The 18,575-nt window shown below is 39.0% G+C and overlaps 1 protein-coding gene and 1 long non-coding RNA gene across 2 annotated transcripts in view; one reads left to right on the top strand and one right to left on the bottom strand.

The window, feature by feature from the left end:
- Window positions 1-11,812, bottom strand: part of LOC309481035 — a 130,489-nt gene extending 118,677 nt beyond the window's left edge. The window contains exons 1-2 of the long non-coding RNA XR_014199862.1: window positions 11,086-11,812; window positions 10,126-10,633 (exon numbers count right to left, since the gene is read on the bottom strand). This is a non-coding gene — a long non-coding RNA (uncharacterized lncRNA). The remainder of the gene's footprint in view (window positions 1-10,125; window positions 10,634-11,085) is intronic.
- LOC309480965 (uncharacterized protein) lies at window positions 4,051-15,309 on the top strand. The gene is made up of 3 exons (XM_082145737.1): window positions 4,051-4,397; window positions 7,008-7,177; window positions 14,702-15,309. The coding sequence occupies exons 1-3, from the start codon at window positions 4,241-4,243 to the stop codon at window positions 15,191-15,193; spliced, it is 819 nt and encodes a 272-aa protein (XP_082001863.1). The 5' UTR covers window positions 4,051-4,240; the 3' UTR covers window positions 15,194-15,309.
- The last annotated feature ends 3,266 nt before the right edge of the window (window positions 15,310-18,575 follow it).

The raw sequence follows: 18,575 nt of genomic DNA, 5'->3' as shown, positions 1-18,575 counted from the left end.
GAATTTTGATTATTACACTGTAAACAAAACAAAAAAAGTTGCTGCCTTTAATTTTTGAGTACAGTCAACTTGGATGTTCAAGTCATTTCAACTTAAATTGCATTAAACTGACTTAAAGTAATGAGTTGAATCTTGTAGAACTTATAAAGAAAAGTTGGAAATTGCTTAACTTATTTTGAGTGAATGCAATGTAAAAACATGTATTAAATTATTGATCATATAATTTTTTGCAGTGCAAGACAATCACTTATTTTCTTTAGAATAACATGCACTGAGGAATAAGATTGTATATTTAAAAAGAAACAAGTTCCTATGACACACACACACACACACACACACACACGCACACACACACACGCACACACACACACACACACACACACACACACACACACACACACACACACACACACACACACACACACACACATATATATATATATATATATATATAAACATTTAAAATCTTTAACTAGCAGAGACAGAGGAACACACTGGTTGCTGAAAGGTACGCCTCATGGTTGCCCTTTAACTTTAGAGGGTAAGGTGACCTGCTGGACTAGCTTCAGTTATGGCTTGACCTATAGATGGTAAACACATCCACATGACATATGTGTATAATATGTGAGCTATGAATAGCCTACAGGAGACCAGCATGAGGAAACCTGTGTGGTTTACTTAGAAATGCATATGTTTCATCACAGTGTTTGTGTGTATTTGTCTCGTACTGCTTATATCTGAATTTAATGGCCATAAACTCAAGAAATTAGATGTATTTGGCTTGTAGGCCTATTAGTTATTTTGGCTGCGTTAGTAAAAGTGGAGTAGACTGTGAAGTAAATATGTTCACTTCTCTCCTCTGCTGGTGGACGAACATATAGTTCAGAATCAGATTCATCAGACGCTGGTTAATCTTTACATTCCTGCATATTTGATTGCAGTGTAAGTATTAACTCTTTCCCCACCAGCGTTTCTGAAAACAGTTGCCAGCGTTTTTGATCATTTTTACAAAAGTGTAATGAATATTTAGTTGTATGAATAACTGTTTTATTCTAGCTTCATGCATTTTTATCAACACTTGAATGTGGGCAGGATTAATTATAAACAACCTTTTGAACAAAACGCTGAGAAAGTCGCGTTTTTGTCAAATTCGTCAGTGGCGTGTCATAAATTACGTACGGAAAATTCTGTCAATGGCGGGGAAAGAGTTAAAGGCAGAACATTATAGGCTGAAAAATTACCTGAATGAACTATAATGACCGCCTAGCAGTGAAGATTAACAGCAGCATGACAGACACAAAAACTGTAGTAGCCTAGTCTAAATTACAGCTCGAAATGAGGAGCAAACGTTTATTTTGATGTAAAATTTCCCCATTTAAAACAGCAGAAGTGGATTTCAGCCACTATACGAGAAATTATAGTTTTAATATAATTCAGTTAATATGAGCTCATAAAAACTTCATAGTTATGAAAAAATAAGCAAAATATTTAAAATAGTTTTAGATTGACATATCGAATATGAATCGGTTTTTGACGATGCATCTATTAACGGTTAATGGGCGGGGCATTGACGTCACGCGACACCTGAGCCCAACAACGACAGTGATTGCAAAACCTGCGAAATTAGTAGTGGCCGGGTTTGCGAAAAAAATAGTGTTTCTTTGTTACTGCTTGTTTCTGCTACGCACAACTATATCCGCAAGACTGGGAGTTTTTTTTTTTTTAACTATTAAGTTTTGACATAATGAATATTCATGATGACAACTACGGTCCAGAAAGAGGAAGAGTCGACTGAACTTGATTCTCACGAGGTTCAAAACAGCATCTACAAGTCTGCTCATAGTAAGCTGATGTTGATGTCTCTGGCCGCCGTGCCAGTGTAATGCTCTAGCTGGCCGCCGTGCCAGTGTTTTTCATCACATACTTTCTCTCATGTGTGCAAAATTACAAATAGGCTGATTATTGGGACTTGTTGGCCTATTTATTTGTGTGCACTGTGCAATATCTGGTAGGGGGTTGAAGGGTTTGGTTTCTATTTTGTGATAGTAGTAAAACTCTTCTCTGGAAAAAGCTCTACTTGACTTTCGTGGATGTAGCCTAAACAATAGGCTATGCTTAATGTAATATCTTCAACCGGCCTATTAAATCCTCGACCTAACCACATACTGTTCACCAGAATGGTAACCTTAAAAGCAAACTGCAACATTACAGAAAAAAAACCTATAAATCCCAACATAAGAGGATTCATTAAACACCAACACGTACATCTTCCTATAATAATCTTATGCAAAAACACACAAAATAACACTTAATTTCAACATGTAGCCTATTCTCCTTATGCTTTCAGACGCAACGTATGCTGGGAACTAGAGCTCTGCTGCACTCATTCAGTTTAAGTTCAGTTTAATATAATCAGTTATTGAGTTCCATTAACTTTTTTCTGTTAACACCCCTGAAATGACAGTTAAGTAAAACAATGAAAGATTTGTGTTGCTGTATTTCGTTTTAATTAAAGCCCCCTGTATTCAATAATTGTATCCCTTATAACTCATCTTTGATCACCAAAATTTTAAAACAAAAATTCATTTTACATTTTTAAATTACATTTAAAAGTTTTTTTTTTCTGTGAAAAAACCCCAAACATTCCTCATGCCTTAAAATGAAGGTAACTCGACAGACACCCTTGCTTCATTTAGTAGGCTATACGTGGATCTATATGCAAATGAGTCCCTCTCACTCACAGCAGCTCAGTGATCCACTCCACGATCACACGTTGATCTGATTGGCTACAAGGTAGTTTGTGACGTCAATAACACCAGTGATTTCAAACCGTGTTTTTGAGACCGTCTTTATTTCGCTGAATTGATGATTCTGTCATCATCATTAAGTAGCCAACAATACTTGATCACATTTCTCTCAGATTTTCTGATTTTTCTCTCTGATTTCCATGCCATAACGAATGTGTATAAACACACAGTTAAAGCAGTCAGAGAAAACCTAAAGTTAGAAAGTCAAAGGTCAAGAGCCCAACTAAAGCAAACACTAATCTACATAATGGTGACTACAAACTTTATTATTTTCAATAAAACATCAACGTCTAAACCTCTGGTAATTCTCAATGATAACTTTTATGACAAATTGGTTTGTAATACAATATTTTTAAATTACAGGCAACCACAACTGGCAGGTTTTTTTTTTTTTATAAAAAAGTTCAATGAAAGTTCAATGCAATAAAACCTAAAATATTACTACCGTTTTTTTTTTTACAGTAAAGCACTTGCAACCGGCTGCCAGTTTTTTACCGTAAACTTTAGTTCAGTGCTGTAAAACCTAAAATATTACTACCATATTTTTTTACGGTAAAGTACTGTCTACCACAGCTGCCAGTTTTTTACTGTACATTTTAGTTCAATGATGTAAAACCTAAAATTGCTTCCATATATTTTTTACGATAAGGTACGGTAAATGCAACGGTAAGGTTTTTTTTACAGTGTACTTTCAAAATCCGTACATTTAACGTCTTACTATAAGATTACATGAAATTTCCCATGGATGCTATTACAGTTTTTCACTGTATATAGTAAGGGTACATACTGTTAAGCAATTAACATGTCTTTTCCGTTGCTTTTTTACAGTTTGTTACCGTTAAAATTACGAAAAATGTTTACAGTGTCCAGTATGGTGTTGAACTGTACTGTAAAATGGTGCCTTTCCTTTGTGGTTAAAATAAACCCCAGAGAGTCTTTATCAGAAAGACTATGGTGTAACCCTGGTGTAAAATAGTCCCAACATCGGGTTTGAGTGTGTGTGTTGGATAGATTTAGGGGTAGTGTCAGTGTAAGGGGAGAGAATACAGTTTGTACAGTATAAAAACCATTAGGTCTCTGGAATGTCCCCATTTAGATACGTTTACTTGGCTGTGTGTTAAACAGGAGACTGGATTAATAGAATAGAGTTGGAAGCTATGACCACACACACACACACACACACACACACACACACACACACACACACACACACACTCCAGTGTAGTAGGTGGCAGTATGTACTATTCACGAGCGTTTGTGCGCCGCCATTACAGTCACAGGAGATTTCCAGTCTTCCGATCCATTAAACTGAGTCGCCATGATTTGTTTACGCGTCCATAGATTTGCGCGATTATGTTAATGAGGCGAGCGACTGGACACTGACTATAGCGACAAACACTGGGACTTTACCAGATCATCCCACACTCGCTGGGATGGCTGTGAAATCGTGGACTCGCCAGGCGGAGGAGACATTAATCGAGCTGTGGCAGGAGTCTGCATGTCTGTACGATATTTCTGACGCCGATTATCACAATCGGGAAGAGAAGGACCGACGATGGAAAGAGGTCGCAGATGCGCTTCAGATGCCCGGTGAGTTTTTACCTCAGTGTGTGTGTGTGTACGCAGAGAGAGATCGCTAGAGTAAACATTGATTTAACGTACGTTAGAGACATGAACGCTATGCTACTGCTGTTGTAGTGTTTTAACCTTGCAACTAAATCTATAGCTTTAACAGTGCAACTAAATCTAGCTTGCTCGTTTAAACCTGCTTTTAACCTTCCACAGTATTTTATTATCTCACTTCTGGCATTAAAGATTCACCTCAGACGTGTTTGTTTTTAAATGTGCTACAAACTATGTGCTTTTAAAGAGACAGTTCACCCAAAAAAGAAAATCCTGTCATTATTTAACGCTACTCACCCTCAAGTTGTTTCAAACCTGTATAAGTTTCTTCTGTTAAACACAAAAGTAGATATTTTGAAGAATGTTGGTAACCAGACAGTTGATGATGTGCACCATTGACTTTCATAGTAGGAAAAAAATACTATGGGAGTCAATGGTGCCTCACAACTGTTTAGTCATGACATTCTTCAAAATCTCTTCTTTTGTGTTCAGAAGAAGAAAGAAACTCATACAGGTTAACTTTGAAACAACTTGAGGGCGAGTATATGATGACAGAATTTTTCTCTTTGACTCAAGTTAATAAACAAAATTGCACTGTGTTATAGAACAGCCTATTTAAAATCCCCTATATTCACGAATGGGAAATGAACATTTTCCAGTGTTGTAAAGCCAACTTTGGTTTCCTGGCTGGGGTGAGATTTTAATGATATGGGCTGAATCAATGAAACGTCGACAATTTTAGTCTCCCTGTAGTCAATGATTGTATCTCTTAAACTCATCTTTGATCACCAAAATTCATTTAGTATATGCGATTCTATGAATATGCAAATGAGCCCCGCCTCCACTCACTCTCTCAGCCAAGAGATCCACTGGTTGATAATCACACGTTGATCTGATTGGTTACAAGGTAGTTTGTGACGTCAGAAACACCAGCGATTTCAAAGTGTGTTTTTGAGACTGTCTTTGGTTCACTGCAGTTTTAAAGGTCCCATGACATGCTACTTTTTGTAGGCTTTAATATAGTCCTTAGTGGTCCTTAGTACTGTATCTGAAATCTCTTTCCAAAAATTCAGCCTCGGTGCAGAATTATAGCCACTACAAGCCAGTCCCAGAATGAGCCTCCTTCAGACGGGCCGTTTCGGTGTCTGTAGCTTTAAATACTAATGAGGAGGAGAAAGGCGGCGCAAGGTGGAGGGTGGGTGTGGCCTTGACCATCTTGCACAACGGTACCATGCATGCATGTTTATGTTGGATATATTGCAATGGCACGAAGACACGCAGTCGTTCAAGCATTTCAGTTTGACCCAGAATCTGATCCAGATGGAGAAGCAACGGATGAAGAAGTTGCAACTCAGCGGCTCCAGCAGGACGTTTCCGAATGGTTAGTTTAAAAAATTATGTCTGGATACGGTACTTTATTCGGATGGTTTACAGTTATCATCATGTAGCTAACGCTAACCTACTGTTGCCTTTTCATGAGAGATCTGTAACGTCTGTAATTTATCTTATTACAATTACATCAAGCTCTGCGATCTTGAAATGCGGATATCGCGCGCACCATATAACCAACAGGAAAACGGTTATCCAAATAACAAAGAAATGTACAACACTCGCGTTACAGTGTGTGTAACTTGATGCTGTCTACTTTTACATTAGCGCAATTAAGGAACTGCATAGCCTGCATAGCTAATGTGACAGCCACATTCTACGTGTAAGAAGCTAGGTAACCATAAACAGTAAACCAACACACTTATATAATTTGTTGACTTACTTGTCCGACGTTCAGCAAGCCCAGCTCTGTATTGACCATTCAATGTTCATTTGTACATCCAATTATTGAGCAATTATTATGCTTCGCTCGCTCAAAAGCCATGATATCTCTCGTGGACAAACTAAAATCGCTCGCGCGCGTTCTACTTCCTAGCTCATTTTCTCATGGGCGAGAAATATTCTCTGGGTGGGCAAAGCAGAGAAAGGGGAGGTAACATTTCCTCCTTATGACGTCATAAGGAGGAGATTCAAGATCAGCCCGGTTGAGCTTCCATTTTCTCAAAGGCAGAGAAAGATAGCAAAAGCTCGATTTACACAGATTAAAATTTTTAGAAACTTGGGGACCATATACAGGCTAGGGGAACTCATATTAATGTTAAAAAACCTCAGAAAGTGGAAATTTCATGTCATGGGACCTTTAAGGAGAAAATACTCAGCAATGGTGTCGACTTATGAATTTGCACATGGTTTGGCTTAAAACATATTAAACACACCACATAGACACATAAACAACATTAAAAGCTGGATTTTCCCCACAGGGGGATATTAAACAGTAAAGCACTCTGTTGGCACCTAATGGTGTTACCGGCTAAAATTAAATTCTAGTCCTTTTGAAGTTCAAGGGTCATGCCCTTTCCTCACTGCAGTTTGCCTTTATTTTTAAATGCATCTTTTATCTTACATACACATGCACATATTCAAAATTCAAGATTATCCCTGAATCGATACCCAGCCCTATTCCTCATGATTCTTCATGTTCAAATGCCCAGGCCTGTATTTACTGTATCTGAACTCTTGTGTCCTCAGCCGAGGCGGTGGCGACGCGAGTGGCGTCTCTGAGGACTCAGTACGCTCGCCTGAGGAAGCCGAAGCCTAGTGGCAGTGAGGTAAAGCCCCTCACGCTGAGGCAGCGATGGCTCCTGAGGGCCCTGGACTTCCTGAAGCCACACATTGTTCATCGGAGAAACGAGAACCATGTACGTGTACAAACACACATATTCACATTATACAGTCAAACCAAGAGCAATCCAGACACCAGATATCAGTTTTGTTATTTTTTTTACTAGTGTGTGCAGGACACTATAGTTCATTTATGTAAGTGAGGAGAGCAAATTAAAGTAAACTGTGACATATTATACCCAAAAATTCTTCATACAGCGACTACCAGTAACATTTATAAACATTTGGGACCAAAAATTCTTCAGACTCTTTGACCTGATCATGTTTTGCTGAAGTGTTTTTTCTTTAATTTGGATTTAAATTAAATTAATCCGGTTTACTTGCGCGTCGCCCAAAATGTCTATTTTGTGCAGCGAAATTGAAGCTCAAATGGCTGTTAGGGACTTGAAGCAGAGCAAAGTGACACACAGCAGTGCTCCTTACCCATGTTAACAGGTCAGAGCTTTCACACTGCACACGGATGCGGTCCGTCGATCCGTTCCAGGAGCGGTGCGTATACAGCAGTGCAGAGATCGAGTCTATTCTGCTGCGCTGCAAACACTGAATTAAAGTGACAGCACATGTTTTCGTGGTCAAAATGAACAAAGATTGGCCTGAAAATTTAGTTATTTCACCATAAATTCGGTTAATTAAATAAAATGTAGTAATCTCACCATAAATGCATTTAATTATATACTACTATTTTTCACAATCATCTTTTTACTTTTAGAAGACCGGGGTAAAGCAAGGAAAACTACAATTTACTTCAACAAGGCGACATAATGAACAACACTCGTCTCATTGGTGGAGGTGGAAAAACAAGTTCTTTGTGACACGCACGATTTATTTTATTAAAATTTAAATGCAAAAGAAAAGGCATGAGAGTCGGCTGCTTTTGTCAATTTACAGTTAAATATTTGACCACTTGCTTGAGCAACCTAATATAAGTATAAGTAATGCATGGAATAATAGCCCTACGTTGTTTAAATTGTGTTTAAACGTGCATGCGTCCATTAAAGGCAGGGTAGGTAGGATTTTTCTGAATTTTTTTTTTTTTAATTTGTTGAAACTGTCTTTATATACCAATACATAATTAAAATGTAAGTGCTCTGAAAAAGAGAGTATAAAAATCGAGTGATTGTAGACCTTTTAATCTGCAATAAACACAGCTCATTATTTCCATTCGGGACGAAACAATTGATTGGTTTGGGCGACTGTCACTCTCTCTCGCAACCATGGCTACCACCCCTGTTGCTACAAGATCTGCCCATATGCCCGCACTCTTGAACGACCTCCTCTGCTTCGGCCTCGACCCCGGACCTGTCCTCGAACCGACGATGCGGTACTTGTCTCCGGAGTGTAACGTTAGTCCTCATCAGAGTCAACAATGCAAAACACCGTATATGTTATGAATCTTACACGAAATTCACCTTCATCACAGTGTAACTGATGATAATGGAAAAACGTGCATCAATGCAACCTGTTTATAGCTTTGCCTTATAAATATAGCTCGTTACCTATAAATATAGCTCGTTACCGAATCAAACTCAATATATTTTAAACTTTACCAGTATCGATATGCTAGCTTGATAGTGAGTACTAAAAGCCATCTTATTTGTTTATATTTATAGTGATAAAGTTAGGTATTTTATTACATGTGATTCTGACATGATGTCACTGCATGCACTGCGCTCCTTCCTCTCCACTCGTCTCAGGTAGATAAATAAGTAAGTAAATAAATGCGTCTTCCAGCTGAGCCTGAGCGTTTGGCGTCGCGCGTTCATGTGTTTTGGGGGCGTGGCTTTGGAAGGAGCCCAGAAGGGAGGGGGTGGAGTGAATGGAAATAATGAGCTGTGTTTACAACAGTCGTGAGAGGTCTACAGACACTCGATTTTTATACTCTCTTTTTCAGAGTACTTACATTTTAATTATGTATTGGTATATAAAGACAGTTTAAACAAATTTGGAATGTTTTTTTTTTTAGAAAAATCCTACCTACCCTGCCTTTAAAGAGTGTATATGTGTACAAAGAGAATCGCAATGCTGACAACTTTTTTTTTTAATAAAAGTTGCAGCATAACTTCTGGATTTTAAATAAAAATAGTAAGTAAGTGTTTGTGGTACAGCCGCGGATCAGTTATTCACTGCAAACGCATCATATGTGAAAGCACTATAGTTCCTGCGCCGCACACACACACAGTGTGCACACACACACACACACACACACACACACACACAACACACGGAGTACGTGTGAAACGGGCGTTAGATCCACCTACAGTTCTGAGAAACTTAGATGTGTCTCACACATTATATCTCTTTTTTTCGTACAACAGCAGCACTCATCTTGTTTGTTTATAGCGGATGCCGATGAAGACAGTCGTAAACCGGAAACTGATATGCCGACTTCTGAAGTTCGTCATGACGCTTGTGCACGTAGCCTATAGCTAATGCTCTTTTTACACACAGACTAAACAAAATGAAGCATTACTTGGTAATTGGTTGAGGTAAACTGGTATTATGTAATTGTGTAGTTAAATTTAACAGCTGACAGATATTCATCATTCACCAGAGAGACAGTCTAACAGAAGGACGGACAAAACCAGTGACATATCAACTGATCTGATAACTCATATTTTATTACCATTTTCTAAACTATAGTGAATAAACTGATAATGTGAGAAATGTTGAAGGTGTCTGAATACATGTTGGTTTGACTGTATGTTATTATTGACGCACTGGAAATATTCAGCCAAAAATGAATTTGAAACAGTTTTTAAGGGCCGAAATCACTGGTGGCGTTTAACTAGCGCTTCTCCGATGGTGTTACGACTGTAAGCTACGCTAACAAGTCCATCTTTTGTTTTAATCAGAATTAAATCATTCTGGGTTTCTCGTTACTCGCTGCTTAACTACCATAGTACGATATAGCGTTGAAGAAATCAACCATTTAGTCGTTACTGTTTCTCGAAAGCCATATTACAACCAAGCGTGCCGCACAAGCCCTGAAAAGTGAAGCCAAAACGTCTCGATCGCCCCCCGGTGACTGGTCCTAGTATAGGTCATAAGCCCTGCCTCCCCGTGTTATTCAACGGGACGCTAGACCAACTAAACAATTAAATTACACTTCAAATATCTTTTTTCCAAAGGTGGTTTCTTTCATTTGCAGTCGTTTTTATCACGCTGATGTAAGTTCAAGTGTCTGTTTAAAAAATAAGTTGGTTTTTAGTTAGTTACGTGATGCGGTGGTGTAACGTCATGATTGACAGCTGTGATTGACAGGTTCTCTGAGCGAAGTAGTCACTGAAGCACCAACGGACATTTTTTCGGGATCTTCGGAGGACTGAGGAGATTGTATTCACTTTATTTTAACAAGCCTCTTGTCGTACTGCAATCAATTTTTAAAAAAGTGTGCAGAATCCACTCTCCCTGAGTGCGTTCTGCGAGAGTGAGGGCGGAGCGTTGATTTCGCAGCTTTACTTCCTTCCTGCTCACTACTGCGCAGGTCTGGTCCTGAGATCGCTACTGCGCAGGTCTGGTCCCGAGATCACTACTGCGCAGGTCTGGTCCTGAGATCGCTACTGCGCAGGTCTGGTCCCGAGATCACTACTGCGCAGGTCTGGTCCTGAGATCGCTACTGCGCAGGTCTGGTCCTGAGATCGCTACTGCGCAGGTCTGGTCCCGAGATCACTACTGCGCAGGTCTGGTCCTGAGATCACTACTGCGCAGGTCTGGTCCCGAGATCACTACTGCGCAGGTCTGGTCCTGAGATCGCTACTGCGCAGGTCTGGTCCTGAGATCGCTACTGCGCAGGTCTGGTCCCGAGATCACTACTGCGCAGGTCTGGTCCTGAGATCACTACTGCGCAGGTCTGGTCCCGAGATCACTACTGCGCAGGTCTGGTCCTGAGATCGCTACTGCGCAGGTCTGGTCCTGAGATCGCTACTGCGCAGGTCTGGTCCCGAGATCACTACTGCGCAGGTCTGGTCCCGAGATCACTACTGCGCAGACTCAAGTTCAAATATGTCAGCGCCATCTCGGGACTCTGGCGGCTTCAGTTCTCATCAATGGAAGAGAGCGAAGGGGCGTCGTCCATCTTTTTTTACAGTCTATGATTACAACAATGACACGCAACATTTACCTCAGAAGAGCCATTCGATGTCCACAAACACAGTAGTTTGGTAGACAAATTTACTCTAGAGAGGAGCATTTTGATTGATAAATACACTATTACATTTTTCATCATTCATTTCTTCATTATATTCTTCGTTATTTAATGTTTGAATAAATCTGCCATGAAAAAGTTGTTATATTAAATGTGCATTTTGAGTGTTGATTATGAAATAAATCATTCATTTCATTCATTCTCTTCATTTATAAAGCACTTTTAAACACAACCGTAGGTTAACCGAAGTGCTGTATAAAGTTAAAATGTGATCAATTGATTGATTCTTAAATAATCTATTTTCAGTTTTGTTTTCCTGCTAATTACTCATTTTAGTTTCAGTAGCTCATTAGCTCATTAACACCCAGTGCAACCTTTCCTCTTGATTGTTTTATTGATTGTTAAATAAACTATTTTCCGTTTCGATTAAAACCAATGTCGGTGGTTCATTAGTAGCGCTGGGTATCGATTCACATGTTTCGATTCCATTTCGATTCTCAATTAAATATTTTAAAGGGGTCATATAATGCCATTTTTGTACAAGCTAATATGATTCTTTAGGGTCTAAATTAAAAGTTTGTAATATACTTTAATTAAAAATTCTCATTAGTATTGTAAGAAAACACTAATTTTACCTGGTCAAAAACAGCTCTGTTTTCAGCACGCCGTTTCAGTGCATGTGTCTTTAAATGATAATGAGCTTTGCTCACCCCGCCCCTCTGTTCTGTGGGTACACCGTATTAGACATTCTCTGACCGTATCTAACACAATAACCACGTGTTATTCGTTATAAACGTGGGATTATGAATTATATTGAGAACGTCGTACATAGAAAACATGCCGTAATGTACCCTGAGTGTAAACCTTAGACGCATTCATCGTGAAGCCTGCAGCAAGGTTTGCAAATTTCGCAAAGATTAATATAAATACTAATATAAAGGTTAATAAAACATTACACTCACATCTTCTGGAGGTTCAGCAGGAACACGTTGGTACCGATCCGTTTTTTCTCGTTTGTGAAGCTGTCTGGTGTGAAATGATTCGCGCAAACATGAAAGCACAGAGGATCGTGGGGAATCCCCGTGAGGGAATCCCCGCGTCAATCCTTTGGGCATATCGCTTCAAAAACAAAACTCAGCCACTGCTTCTTCAACGGCTCGGATTTAGGAACATCCAAATGACTGCTGTGTTCCTTATAGGGATGTCAATTTTCACAAATTCCCATGATCGATCGTCGTTTAAATTAACGATCAATTAATCGTTAGCCTTAATACTGTGATATGCGTCTACTGCAGTGGCTATGACAGCATGACAGGGTCTGCAAATGCTGCTCAAAACGCTATGTTCCTCACCAAATCAATGAGAATGGTTTTAAATATAAATAAAGGGCTAGTAGGATTGTAAAATGTTTCGATGTGATTGATAATTAAATTAATTATTTAATAATCAAATATAACTACTAATACAACGTGTCACCAACGCCGCCTCATGCGCTTAGAATGTGTGACTGTTGTGGACGCGCTCTTCCTGGAACAACTGCACGCGCTGAATGAATCTGCTACCGTTAAACTGGAGCACTTTGCTAGCACGTTATTTATCTAAAAGAAACGCATCCTATATGAGATTAATCAGATATATTAAAAATAAACATAATATTACAAATTATATCTGCACAAAATGACGCAAATTCATGCACAAGTGAACTTGAACTAAGTTACGTGCCATTCATTCAGAACTACTCATGTTGTGGACGCGGTCTTCCTGGAGCAATGCGACACGGCAACTAAACCCAAATAATTCACAATGTTTCATCACAATATTGTTCTCTTTATAATGTTATGTAATATTACAGTCCCAATAGTCATTATTAGTCGTGCACTGCCGTTTGAGCTGCGCGCGCTGAAGCTGACGCTTTACTACAGAGTTCATTCTTAACCAAATGCTTCCAATATAAGATAAATCAGATATAGATAGGCCTACAGAAAATAAACAGTATTACAACTTACAATTGCACAAAACAAAAGGCTGCGAATGCACACGCAAACGTATAGTCATGATGAAGGTGTAAAATGGTCCCAAACATAACTCCGGCGCGCTCGCTTTACATATTTCGCGGTTGAGCAGCGCGCCCGCGCATGAAGACCTGCTTAATCGATGATCGATAAGTTGTATCGATTAAATGTATTATCGACAATTAATCGATCGTCGATTAATCGTTGACATCCCTAGTTCCTTATTACATCTAAGAACAGAACACCACAATCGCTTAGACGCCATTCTACTCCAGCATATCAACAATGGCGGACTACTATGACGACGGCTGTCACAGCTTGCTCAGGGCGGGTCTTGTGTTGAAACACGGCTGTCAATCACAATAGCGGGAGGGGCGTACGATCTTATGACGTCACAATATCGAACGGCTTGATTTCATAGATGGTCAAACATATAAGGAGATTAAAACAAAACCACTGGATGGATTTTTATCATGATAGGATGGTTGTGTACAGGCACTGCCAACAGACATTTCAGTGCAATCAACTTGTAAAAGTGCATGTACCATTATATGACCCCTTTAATCATTCTGTGTAATTTTTCAATGTCAATCTTTTCACTATTGACATGTTTATGCCTAAAATGCTATAATATTCAAAGTAGGAAACCGTCATTCTCCTCTACGCTGTGTGCGTTATTGATCAAATATCTTAACATTCCTTCCTTCCTTCCTTCCTTCCTTCCCTCCTTCCTTCCTTCCCTCCTTCCTTCCTTCCTTCCTTCCTTCCTTCCTTCCTTCCTTCCTTCCTTCCTTCCTTCCTTCCTTCCTTCCTTCCTTCCTTCCTTCCTTCCTTCCTTCCTTCCTTCCTTCCTTCCTTTCATTATTCATTGTTTTAATCAATTGGCAGCCATAAAACATAGTGATAATCTGCGTTCTCATGTATGTCGGTGCGCTGAACGCTCTAACCGGAAACTCCCGATATGGACTCACTAGAACGCAGGAGTAGTTGTGCAAGTGGACCGTTGTCTTTTTTTGAGGGTGAGCGAAAATGCGTTGTTTCATGTGTCCCTTTAAATGCAAATGAGCTGCTGCTCCCGGCACAGAGGGCGGAGCTTCAAGAGCTTAGCAGAGCCATATAGAGCCCTTTGTTGTGAGGCGGGGCTTAAGGAAATATTGGGGTTCATGATGGAGGAATGTGGTGTAGTCCCTATCAGTCGTTTGTTGTAGTCCTTAAAAAGTGATTTCTGTAAAATAAAATATCTCCCTTTGCTTTGAACTTTGAACGTTGTAACTTTGCAGATGTTGTTTATGCTGAAACAGCAACATTACACACTAACTAAAGTTAGAAAAGTCAAATCATCATCAACCACCCCTTTAACACCTTTCTTCTCTGCCTCCCTGTAGCTGGGCTTGCCGTCCTCTGATAAAGTGGAGGAGTGTGTGGAAGAGTCGGATGAGATGATGCAGGAGACGGATAAAGACATTGACAGTTTCGACTCCATCAGTGTGTGTCTCTCCCCAATGCCCGGCACTCCCGACACCGGGATCCCAGAGGAGACGGCCTCGTACTCGCTGTCTCCCAGGAGCACGTCCAGCAAGCGCAGACGCGTGTCCGACTCGGACATCGAGCTGCAGAAGCTGGAGGTGTTGAAGCAGATGTCCGCTAAGGTCCTGGAGAACCCTCCGGCGGACTCGGCCGCGGTGTTCTCCAGTCAGGTGGCGATGGAGTACCGGCTGCTCAGCGACCCCGGCGTACAGATGCGCGTGAGGAGGAAGATCATGGCCGTCCTCTACGAGGCTCAAGACGCAGAGAGACATTACCGGCAGTCTAAGAGACACAGCGAGAGGGAACTGAAAACCGAGGAAGACGTCACTTGGATTAATACTAATATATAGGTGTTGTAGTGTTGCTGCAGTGTTGCTTGTTTTCTACGTTGTACTGAACTATTTTTCTTAGTGGAAGTTTTTGAGATAATCTACATGTAAGATAATAAAATTATTTCAACTCCTTTCGTTTGTGTGTGTTTTATGTATTTATTCCATCCAGTGCCTTTATTTTGACATGAACTTCAGCTTCTCTCCAGCAGGAGGCAGCAGCATATAAATGTACAGTTAAACTGCAGTCACTAAAGATGATAAATGCATAAAAATAAAAATAAATAGGCTTAATGTTATTATATATATATATATATATATATGTTCATTCATATTTTGTTTAAATATAAAACTTGATTTAAAAAAAAAAATTCAGCAATTTAAAATATACATTTTTAAATGCAGTTATAGCACAAAAACATTGGTATTTATTTTATGTATTCAACATTTTTTAAATATGTATATAGATTTTTTTTTTTTTTTGCCTGCTTGTGGCTGTAAATTACAAATTATTGAAGAATGTAGCCTAAGCCAGGTCTGGCTGGCAAACATATTTAATATTTTTGGCTGGTATTTTATGTTAATAAAATTAAACTGGAATAGAGACTAGTGCTTTTCGAGGCACAAGATGCAGAAAGACATCATCGCCAGTCGAAGAGAGGGAACTTAAACCGAGGAAGACGTCATCTAATATATAGTTGTTGTAGTGATTTGTTTTCTATGTTGTACTGAACTATTTTTCTTAGTGGAAGCTTTGAGATAATCTACATGTCAGATAATAAATGATTTCAACTCCTTTCATGTGAGTGTGTTTTGTTTTATGTAGCTGTATAATAACTGGGATGATGTATGGTGAGATGTTAATCGCAACACAAACCCTGACTGAATATATTCCATCCAATGCCTTTATTTTGACATGAACTACAGCTTCTCTCCAGCAGGAGGCAGCAGCATATACATGTACAGTTAAACTGCAGTCACTAAAGATGATAAATGCACACATTTTTTTTACATTTAATGTATTATATATTTTTTACATTTACATTTAATGTATTATTATATTTTTTTTAATTGAACGTATTATATATTTTTTTTTAAATTTAACGTATTATATATATATTTTTTTTTATTTAACGTATTATATATATATATATATATATATATATATATATTACATTTAATGTATTATATATATATATATTTTTTATTATTTAACGTATTATATATATATATATATATATATATTTTTTTACATTTAATGTATTATATTTTTTTACATTTAACGTGTATATATATATATATATATATATATATATATATATATATATGTATATATATATATATATATATATATATATATATATATATTTTTTTTTTTTTTACATTTAATGTATTATATATAATTTTTTTACATTTAATGTATTATATATAATTTTTTTACATTTAATGTATTATATATAATTTTTTTACATTTAATGTATTATATATATATATATATATATAACATTAATATTTTGTTTGAATAAAAATATTAATTTAAAACTAACATTTTGAAATGCAATTAAAAACACAAAAATATGTTATTTATGTTAAACATGGTATTTAATGTATTTCTTTATTTGTTTGGTCAAATTTGTCTGGATAATGTCGTGTGGCTGTTCATCAACATCAGAGGACTGAACATGCACATTTGATGTAAATTACAAATTATTACAGAATGTAATTTATAATCTCAGGGGAACTTCAAGTTAATATTTCGGGTCTGGCTGGCAAAAATATGTAATATATTTGGCTGGTATTTTAGGTTTGGCTGACAGAGATGTTTGGGAATCCCTGGTCTAAACTATTATTACTACAGATAATAAAGTTAAACTGGATTAGAGACTAGAGCTTTTCCTCTATAATTGCAACTAATGAATCAGAAACCAGTTCTGGAAGATGAACGGCAGGAATATGCAGATCTACAGGGTTCTGTGGGAATATGTTTATTGCATTTTATTTGCTGCACTTTGGGGAAATAAAGAGCTAATATGGGCTTTTTACTCAGATATTAGCAGAGGTTTTAAATAATACTGTCCTGGACATGATAATTCCTCTTTCAGGAGATGTAGAGAAGCAGAGTAACAGATGAGACACGAGTGACTGGATCCAGCCGGCTCTGCCTCTGATAACACTGACCCTGGGCTTCTGTTATTACTGGACACAGACTATCCTCTCGTTCTCCGTCTGACCTCTGACCTCTGACGGTCCTCCTGTTACCCAATCATTCTTCATACAGCGACTACCAGTAACATTTATTACAAATTTGGGACCAAAAATGATTCCGACACTTTGAGCTGATCATGTTTTGCTGAAGTGTTTTGTCTTTAATTGCTAATGCTCTTTTCACACACAGACTGAACACAATGAAGCATTGCTTGGTGATTGGTTGAGCTAAACTGGTATTATGTAATTGTGTAGTTAAATTTAACAGCTGACAGATATTCATCATAATTCATCAGTGAGAGTCTAACAGAAGGACGGACAAAACCAGTGACATATCAACTGAGTTCATAACTCATATTTTATTACCATTTCATAAACTATAGCGAATAAACTGTGATAATGTGAGAAATGTTGAAGGTGTCTGAATAACTTTAGGTTTGACTGTATAATTTATGTGTGTGTGTGTGTGTGTGCGGTATAATAGTATCTAAATAGTGTCAACTTGTCAGTGTCAAAAAAAACAAAAACCATCAGACATTATCTTGGTGATAGTTAACCAGTCGCCCTCTCTCTCGCCGTCTCTCTCGCCCTCTCTCTCGCCCTCTCTCTCTCTCGCTCGCCCTCTCTCTCTCACTCGCTCTCTCTCTCTCTCTCTCTCTCGCCCTCTCTCTCTCTCTCTCTCTCGCCGTCTCTCTCGCCCTCTCTCTCGCCCTCTCTCTCTCTCGCTCGCCCTCTCTCTCTCACTCGCTCTCTCTCTCTCTCTCTCTCGCCCTCTCTCTCTCTCGCTCGCCCTCTCTCTCTCACTCGCTCTCTCTCTCGCCCTCTCTCTCTCACTCGCTCTCTCTCTCGCCCTCTCTCTCTCACTCACTCTCTCTCTCTCTCTCTCGCCCTCTCTCTCTCTCTCTCTCTCTCGCTCGCCCTCTCTCTCGCTCTCTCTCTCTCTCGCCCTCTCTCTCGCCCTCTCTCTCTCGCTCGCTCTCTCTCTCTCGCTCGCCCTCTCTCTCTCTCTCTCGCTCGCCCCTCTCTCGCCCTCTCTCTCTCGCTCGCTCGCTCTCTCGCTCGCCCTCTCTCTCTCTCGCCCTCTCGCTCTCTCTCTCGCTCGCCCTCTCTCTCTCTCACGCCCTCTCTCTCTCTCGCCTTCTCTCTCTCGCCCTCTCTCTCTCTCTCACCCTCTCTCTCTCTCTCACCCTCTCTCTCG

The sequence above is a fragment of the Leuciscus leuciscus genome, assembly GCF_965113295.1.
Source record: "Leuciscus leuciscus genome assembly, chromosome: 18".
In the NCBI taxonomy this organism is placed as follows: domain Eukaryota; kingdom Metazoa; phylum Chordata; class Actinopteri; order Cypriniformes; family Leuciscidae; genus Leuciscus; species Leuciscus leuciscus.
Note: the sequence above shows the minus strand (reverse complement) of the source record. Positions and strands in the feature narration are given on the sequence as shown.